The sequence below is a fragment of the Galeopterus variegatus genome, unplaced genomic scaffold (genome assembly GCF_000696425.1).
Source record: "Galeopterus variegatus unplaced genomic scaffold, G_variegatus-3.0.2 Scaffold7185, whole genome shotgun sequence".
In the NCBI taxonomy this organism is placed as follows: Eukaryota; Metazoa; Chordata; class Mammalia; order Dermoptera; family Cynocephalidae; genus Galeopterus; species Galeopterus variegatus.
The window spans coordinates 63,188-72,450 of NW_007733296.1; the positions used below are offsets into that span (position 1 = coordinate 63,188).

General features: G+C 41.8%; 1 protein-coding gene across 1 annotated transcript in view; it reads left to right on the forward strand.

Moving 5' to 3' along the window:
* CHRNB3 (cholinergic receptor, nicotinic, beta 3 (neuronal)) overlaps positions 1-7,801 on the forward strand; it is a 22,219-nt gene extending 14,418 nt beyond the window's left edge. Inside the window, exons 2-4 of the mRNA XM_008591690.1 lie at positions 4,349-4,458; positions 4,679-5,561; positions 7,555-7,801. Of these exons, the coding sequence (XP_008589912.1) occupies positions 4,349-4,458; positions 4,679-5,561; positions 7,555-7,689 (1,128 nt within the window). The 3' untranslated portion in view covers positions 7,690-7,801. The remainder of the gene's footprint in view (positions 1-4,348; positions 4,459-4,678; positions 5,562-7,554) is intronic.
* The last annotated feature ends 1,462 nt before the right edge of the window (positions 7,802-9,263 follow it).

The following is a 9,263-nucleotide window of genomic DNA, read 5'->3' on the forward strand; positions in this document are numbered from 1 at the left end:
CACTTGGGAGAGCGTGGTGCTGACAACACCAAGTCAAGGGTTAAGATCCCATTACCAGTCATCTTTTTTTAAAAAAAAAAATTGCTCCTGTTTTTTCTCCCCACCTTTTTTTTTTTTTTTTTTTGTCTTTTGTCTTTTTCCGTGTCTGGCAACGGATCGCAACCCTCAGTGTTGCCCCCGCACCGGACCGGGGACCGGCAATGGGACCGCAACCCTCAGCGCTGCTCCCGTGCCTCGCTCAGCCAGTGAGCGGGAACTGGTCTGTATGTGGGATCCGAACCCTCAGGCGGGAGCACTGCCGCACTTCCCAAGCGGCGCACTTATCCAGTGCGCCACCGGGCCGGCCCATCTCCAACATTTCTGAGATTGAGACCTGCTGATGATAGTATAGTCTCCTTAGCAGGAGACACGTTATTCATTGGGAGGAAATTATATTTGCTCTTCAAAACAGGCACAGTTGGCTTGGTTGGTTAGAGCATACTGTTGATAACACCGAGGTCAAGGGTTTGGATCCTCTTTTTGGCCAGCTGCCAAAAAAATAATAATAATAATAACCTTAAAAATATGTTACACAAGTATTCTGAGATCTCCTTGCTTTGCCTGGATACTAATTTCGATTTCCATATTTTAAAAACTTCCTTCCATTTTTATCCCTTCCTTCTCCTCTTCCTCACTCACTTCCCACACTAATTCATTCCTAAGTCTTGCTGAATTTGCCTTCCATGAATAGTTCCCCCAGCTAACACAAAACAGACATGGTGTGTAAGTAAACAGTCAATCTTTGTTCTTTGAGCCACTGAGATCTTGGGGTTGTTTGTTACTGCAGCACATCTTAGCCTATCCTGACATACACCAATCAATGTCCACTTTTGGCAATGCTTTGGGCATTGGTCACAAGGTAAATCCCTCAATGAGACAAACTAAAACATTTTGAGATCAATAAAACTTAAAATAAGCTAAAGTCTAAAAAAAGAGCAGAGAAGGAGGGGGAAAAAAGAGAAGCTTGTGAGTACAAAGTAAACATGGTAAATACTTTATTAGATTGGGCTCTTAAATTGTTTCAGGGCTGGATGATTAGCTCAGTTGGTTAGAGCATGGTGCTGATAACATTAACATTAAGAATTCAGATCCCCTTACGAGCCAGCTGCAAAAAAAGAAAATTTGCAGTCTTCATATTCATGATTTTCCATAGATAGTCACGCAATGTTCTTATACTTTAGATTCTATGTTTTTAAAGGCCCATGTCTTTTAAAATTTGTTTTTCAAGGATCAAGCCTCACAAATGTTATCTAAGAAAGATAATGTCTCATCTGGAATGTGTAGTTCCATCATTTTTCAGGTATCATACATATTTCGGAATTTAAACATCCTGTGTAGTCATCCATCTACTGACTCCTGGTTTTTTGACAAAGTTGGTGTCACTAGGCTCCAGTAAGTTTCACAGTGGGCACAACCTTCTAACTCTCTGAAATGTCATTTAACATTCTATTTCATTGCTCAACTATCCACATGAGAGACAGTGAAATAGAAGAATTTAATTTTTAGGTCAGATTTCATAAGATTCTGGATCCAAAATATTTATTTATTGAATCATAATTGATTATATATTTGGGGGGGATTCAACATTGACATATGTTAGTCAAATCAATATTATTAGCATATATATATATATATTATTACAAATTGTACTTATTCTTTATGCCCCTTGTCCAATCTCTCCCCATTCCCCTCTCCCTCCCCCCTCTCTGCTCTGATAACCCTAGACTTCTTTTCTCCTTCTGAAAGAGTAAAGGTTACTCTGTTGATTTGTTGCCTAGATGATCTGTCCAGTGCTAAGAGGTGTGTTCAGTTCCCCCCTATTATCATAGAGCAGATGCTGCTTCTGTCACTCTGGAATGGGCTTTGTAGAGAGAGACGTCCTCTTCTTTTCTTTGATCTCTGCTGGTGACTCTCCTTGTGTCAATGCGGTCAAGTGGTTGGCAGGCCATCTGCATGGTGGTTGTGGCATCTAGCCACTTTTGCAGCAGCTGTGGCTATTGTGGTGGGCCACCCACATGGTAGTGGTGTTTTTGGTGTGCTCTTTCCCTGGTTGCAGGAGGAGGGGTCAGTCCCTGGCCCCATGACTCAGGACCCTGGGCAGGCCCCGTGGCAGCAGCGGTGTGCCTGGATGCAGGAGGAAGGGTCGTTCCCTGGCTCCATGCCTCAGGACATTTACATTGGGTAATGTTGTTGTGGGGCATTGGGTGGGAAGGGGAAGAGGAAGGGGGAAGGAAAGAGGGTCGGAGAAGGAGGAAGGAGGCAGGATGTGGTTGAGGCCCATGGCACTCACCTCATTCCTGCAGGGGTGACCAGGGGGCCTTCCAGTGGTGGCTTGATTTTTGCTGGGCTGAATGCAGATGTCAAGGGGGTGTGGCTGAAGCCCTTGGCCCCTCAGTGCCCTGGCTCGAGAGCCTGGGGTGTTTCCTGTGATGTCTTGGTGGTTGTCGCTGGGCTGGGTGTGGGTGTCGGAAGTATGGCTGAGGCCCCGGGCCCTCCCTGCTCCCAGGCTTGGGAGCCCAGGGGGCTTCCAGCCCTTCTAGGTTTTATAGGTGTTCTTTGGTGAAGTGCGACTTTTACTCATTAATTTCAAACTTCGTCTCTGTCTGTGGGTATTTTGTTTTTCCTTTTAGTTCCATGTTGGATTATTTGCTGTTCCCACCACTTAAACTCTGCACTGGAACTAATTTGTTGTCCTTTGCTTACTTCTAAAATGCAGGAACCCCCTGTGGGAACCAGCACTTGAGCCCTGTAATTGAGCCAAACTGTTCCTTTGCTTCTGATTCCCTGGGGAAGGCTTTTTGTGCAGCTCAGGTTTTAATAGTTGACTTTGTAGGTACTTCCAGGTCTCCTGAGATCCAGTGCACCTGGGTTGTGTGGAAACTCTGGTCTGGACCTGAGTCTTTTCAGCAAACTGCATCCCCTGCAGTTCAGTATTCCTGACCAGTCTACACAGAGTGGGCCTGCACTGATTGGAGGGCAGATCAGCTGTCCATGCTGTGCCCCAGTGTTCCTCAGGTGGCTCATGTCCCCCACCACCAACACTCCAAACACTTCCCATGGGATGGGCCATGCGCAGGTCCCTTGCAATGATGCACCAGTCTCTGAGTGGCTCCTTTTTTTCAGTTGTTGTGGCTCCTTGCTCCTATGTGGGTCCATAGGAACCCTTTTAGTGGTCTTACTGGCCTGAGGGCCACCAAGTCCCTTTTCTCTCCTGCCACCCCCAAGCAACTCCATCTGAAAGGCACAGCTGCAGCTTTTTCCAGCTCCTGCTCTGTGTGCTCAGCAGCTCCAGCCTGGAAGAAGCCAGGTCTCAAAATGGTAGGAGCAGTTCTTTCTTTCTCTCATCGTAGCTTCTCCTGCCTCCATGAACTCTGTAGGTCTCTCCTCCTCTTCCCCTGAGCTCTAGCGGCCCCAGCTGGGCTGTCATTGCTTTTTAATAGTTGTAAATTGGTTGATTTGTGGGAGAGAATGATGCTGGGGACCATCTATTCTGCCATCTTGACCAAAAGCTCAAACTCCAAAATATTTTTAGTAAAGTCCACTTCTGCTGTAATTGGGTCATCCATACATTATCCTCTTGACCTTCAAAATCCAACCAAATAACGGTCATGTTTATTAATCTGGATCCACTGGCCCCTGTAAAACATAAAATGATTTTTTCCTTATGAAGGAAAATATGTAAGCATCTGGAGGCTAACAATATTAGGAACAGAATTTAAAATTATAATTGGGTGCTCTCAAAATAAATTGTGATTAAAATTTAAAATTCTTGGAAAAATTTTTTATTGGATAAAAGTTATAATGTCATCAAGAATAGTTAGCAAATACTGGATGCTTCATATTAACATACTGGGTGGACATTTGCCCAAGACTCTTGGGTGATGTTCAAAATTATTTGTACCCATCGTCATGAGGTTAAAACATCACTAGACTAACACAGTCAGAATAACTGAATTAGATCTATCCCTGCTGTTCTTCTGCTTGTTTCTGAAGAAAAAACAGACTGAAAAGATAGATCACAAGTCAGTGGCATTTGTTGCTGAGCCTTTTCATTGTGACGTAGATAAGGCAATTGTGGAAATACCAGACAGGCAAGGTATGTGGGCCTGGGCAAGGTCCGAGGCCAGGCTGGCTTAAGTTGTGTCCTGCCAGCTGTACTGAATCCCAGATAGGGTCACATGGTCTAACCCGAATGAATTTCCCTTTGTTAATAAAACAATGAATTGGTAAATTAACAGAAACCTGAAGGTCTCAAGGTCTAACACCCTGAATTTCCAGAATAAAACTATCATCTACTAATTTCGTGCAGGAATGGACAGACCACAAATTACGCTGGAATCCTGATGAATATGGTGGAATTAATTCAATTAAAGTTCCATCAGAATCTCTCTGGCTTCCAGACATAGTTCTCTTTGAAAAGTAAGTATCACAGAAGAAAACTATATTCGTCAGATTAACACTAGGAATAAGAGTCTGATTTTGCCAAAATAATTAAGAGAAATAAACAACTTTAAGTAACAAAATAATTGTTTTTTTTAAAAAAATATTGTTTAGCATGATAGTAGGAAAGTAATAGAAAGAAAACAAAAATTAATAAGTGCACAACTAATCACTGAAGTGAAACTGCGTTTTTTTACAGTGCTGATGGACGCTTCGAAGGTTCTCTCATGACCAAGGTGATAGTGAAATCTAATGGGACCGTCACGTGGACACCTCCCGCCAGCTATAAAAGTTCCTGCACCATGGATGTCACGTTTTTCCCATTTGATTGGCAGAACTGCTCAATGAAGTTTGGATCCTGGACTTACGATGGTACTATGGTTGACCTCATTTTGATAAATGAAAATGTCGACAGGAAAGACTTCTTTGATAATGGAGAATGGGAAATACTAAATGCAAAAGGGATGAAGGGAAACAGAAGAGACGGTTTCTATTCGTATCCATTTGTTACTTATTCTTTTGTTCTGAGACGCCTGCCTTTGTTTTACACCCTCTTTCTGATAATTCCATGCCTGGGGCTGTCTTTCCTAACAGTTCTGGTGTTTTATTTACCTTCCGATGAAGGAGAAAAACTTTCATTGTCAACATCTGTTTTGGTTTCTCTGACAGTTTTTCTTTTAGTAATTGAAGAAATAATCCCGTCTTCTTCAAAAGTCATTCCTCTGATTGGAGAGTACCTGTTGTTCATTATGATTTTTGTTACCCTGTCGATTATTGTCACTGTGTTTGTAATTAATGTTCACCATAGATCTTCTTCAACATACCATCCCATGGCCCCCTGGGTCAAGAGGCTGTTTCTGCAAAAACTTCCCAAACTACTTTGCATGGAGGGCCACATGGATCGCTGCTCCTTCCCAGATAAAGATGAGAGTAAAACTACAGTGAAAGGTAAAGTCCTAGAAAAGAAGAAACAGAAGCAGATCAGTGATGGAGAAAAAGTTCTGGTTACTTTCTTGGAAAAGGCTGCTGATTCCATTAGATACATTTCAAAGCATGTGAAGAAAGAACATTTTATCAGCCAGGTGAGTAAACTGGTATTCATAATAATGCTGCCACGGAGGCGTGTGAGACCCTAATACTCGTGTTTTGATATTTATTTACAGCAAAACACCATCACTCTTTAAAATGTGACATTATTAGCTATCTTATTTACAAATAAAAAATTTAAAACGCGGCCTGACATGAAATAGGGATTTTAGTATGAATTTTTCGGAAGGTCACAAAAGCATAACAAACAAAAGTGGAGCAACTGCAGACGAAGCGCTGTTCCTTAGGATCTGCCTCGATTCTGTATTAAATAATTCAGTCACACATTTTAAGTTGGTTATCCTGGTCTCCAGCGATTTATCTCTGTGTTTCATGGGATGATAGATATTTTCATCCACAGTATTTAGAAATAAAAGACCAGAAGTTTTATAATTAATATAACATTGAGTGTTAAGACAGATGTTTTGGTGCGGGAAGAGGATGTGGTTCTTAGCTTACAAATTAAAAAATTTTTAAAGTGTGAATAGATTATGGAGTTCAGACTCAACAGTCCTGTGTTCAGATTCCACTCCTGTTCCACATGACTTGAGACAAGTTACCCAACCTGAGCTTCAGTTTTCTGAAGCCCACCTCGAAGGGTTATTGTGAGGAATAAATGACGTAAACTATGAAACGTGCACTGTGCCCCAGGATTATGTCAGCGGTCACAACGTCAGTGCTCATCTTTGTTTTTCTCATCTGTATCCTTCCTCTAAATGGTCCTTCCCCAATGGAATGAAGATATTATCCGACATACAAATGTCCAGTGTAAAAACTGCTCTGTTGCTTAAAACAAGTTACATACCTGCACCAACTTACTCTAAAATTGGTGAAAATTAATGGCTAGAGCCTGATCCTATAAACAAACTTATGAAAGAATTTTTTTTGAAATATTCTTCTCTGTTTTATCTTGCCTACATAGACACTGCCTGGTATATCTTCTCTCTTAACAATTTGTCATGTTTTTCATCTACTTAAAAATTTTTAAAAGCACTAGAAGTGACTGCTGCTATAGAACAAACATTTCAGCTGTTAAGCTGGGGGGGGCGTTGTTTCTTTACATCTTTGAAAAAATACTAATACAAAGATTTCAGTGGTTTTTAGAACAAATATAAAAGTAACACATGATCAGCATAGGGAATTAAGAAAATATAGAAAAATATGAACAAGAAGATTAAAACCACTAATAATCCCACCACTGAAGGTCTACATTATTAATATTCCAATCAATCTTCTTTGTGCTTTCCCCCCAAGCTCTCCCTATCTAAACCCCTGCAAGTGCCTTCCTGCAGTAGCAACCTCTCGTCTAGGATGGCGGTCCTCCTGTTCTATTCCTTTACAAAAAAATCCCTGTATAGTAGAAATGGGACATCTTTTTCCCCTTAAAAGACGACTTTCTCTTTCAGGCTCCCCTGGCCTTGCAGCTCTCTCCTGCTCAGGCCTTGCTCTTCAAGGTCTGCTGCACTCTCCTCCGACGTCCCTTCCTAGCAAGGGCACCTGGTCCCCCCCACTCCCTCAGGAACTCCTGTCTTCTTCTGGCCATTCTTATTGGTGGTGTCCACTATCCTGGAGCTGTCACCGCCATACCCACATATGGAGTGGAGGAGGAGAAGGCCTGTGACATTTAGCCACAAAAATTTGTGATTAATTTCATATGTATATCAGAAAGCATCACAGTAAGTATACTGGCTTTTTATTTGTGTAAAAATCAGGCTTCTCTCATTTTGATCGGTAATGTTTACAAATGCATAAATCATTTCACTGTTCCCATTTTACTTATTCTTTGTTGAAGAAAATGTTCCTACAAACTCACCTTACAAGCTGTTTTCTTTGAGTACTATTAGTGAAGTCACTGGAAAGAATCTGAACCTGTATTGTGGGTGCTGTGTTAGGTGCATTTCGAAAACTTAGTAAGTGCTGTAAATCTGAAATGAATTTTGAACAGCTGACCAGCATCTTGAATGAAAGCCATCTTTTTCTCTTTTGCAGGTGGTACAAGACTGGAAATTTGTAGCTCAAGTTCTGGACCGAATCTTTCTGTGGCTCTTTCTGATAGTGTCAGTTACAGGCTCGGTTCTGATTTTTACTCCTGCTTTGAAGATGTGGCTGCATAGTTACCAATAGGAACAAGTCTCCAGAGCAGTTTAAAAGAATCCTATAAAGACAAAATTACACCTTAGAACTGACATCTACCTAGCATTAATACAGAATCCAGATGCATGCGCTTATTCTAAGATGCCCAATTGCATAGTCTTCACAGAAACTGAACATTTCTTGATGGGACAGACCTTGGTAAATGTGGGTTTGCCCATGTTAATTTGTGGTTACCGTTAGAGTGAGTTGGGTTTAAAGAAAGCAGAAACTCCTCAGGCCCCTGCCTTGGCTTCCCCAGATGTTCAGGGAGGAGCCACAGGTCCAGGCCTGAGTGACAAGGTCAAGTGCGCCAGGAGTTGGCTAACGCTTCCAGGCAGCAGCAACCTAACTGGCAAGGGCCACCAGGAATTCAAGGTCTCCTAGTCAAGCCGCTGGTGTGGGCAGGGCCTGCATCTTCCACATCTGTTAGTCTCCTTGGTGGCTTTGTCTGCAAGCTGGGGCTGTATTGCGCTTCTGTAGTGATGTGGCTGAACAGATTTCAGCACTGGCTTGGGGAATTGCACTGGTACGACAGCACCCGGCACAGCACACTTGTTCCACAGATTCCAAGATGGTGTTCATTGAAAACAGCCTTGCTTGAGTGTGGGTAGCCTCGAAGGCGGGTGTTATTCATGGTTTATTCACAACATTATAAAGGTTTTCAGATGGTGAAAGTAGAGCCGACTGTGAGTTGTGACTTGTTTTAAGGTCATCTCAAAATAACTTACAATAGAAAAAAGTCATCTGCTACCAGAAGTGCATTCATTAACACTGTCATCCTCTCGTAGTAAACAGTTTTTGATGTCACCTATCTAATTGAATCCACTCCAACAGTGTCCTCTAGGCTTTCTGTCTGCTTCCACGTGTTTCCCCGCCCTGCCGTTCAGACTATTTTTGCCTTCAAAGCTGCTGTCGCCACTGCCAGATCCTTGCTGTATTTCAGCTTAAAGCAATTTTCTCCTTGCCTGGTTCTAAATCCAAATCCCTTTCTGGAGTACTTTTTTTTAGGCATGGCTCGGGTGTGAACAGTTCGCAGCTGGGACATTTCAAAAACAAACCTGAGGGTTTAACCCATTCACATAGGTTGCTGCTACTGATATTATTTAGTCTTAATCGTGCTGTTTAGTTTTGTGTTTTCTGCATAATGTTTTCCTGTTCTTTTGTTTTTTTCCCTCCTTGTCAGCCTTGACTGAGTTTGTGTGTTCCTTCTTTTCTTTTAATGGTTTGAAAGTTATGCATTCACTTCTATTAATTTATTAGTAAACATACTGAAACATTTTTTGAATCAGTGTTGAGAATTAGTGTCTGCACTCCCTAAACAAAACGTAGCTTTAGCACGTTTATTTTGACTCTTTATCCCCTTCCATATTTTGTCCAAATCATCTAGAATTTTAGTTCCAAGTCATTAATTTTTACATTATGTGTCCCTTTTCTTAAGTATTATTTGTTGACGATACATTTGCTCACAACCACATTACAAACAACCTGTTTGTTTGTTCACCACTGTTTTTTTTTTTTGTCTTTTTGTCTTTTTTCCGTGTCCGGCAACGGATCGCAACCCTCAG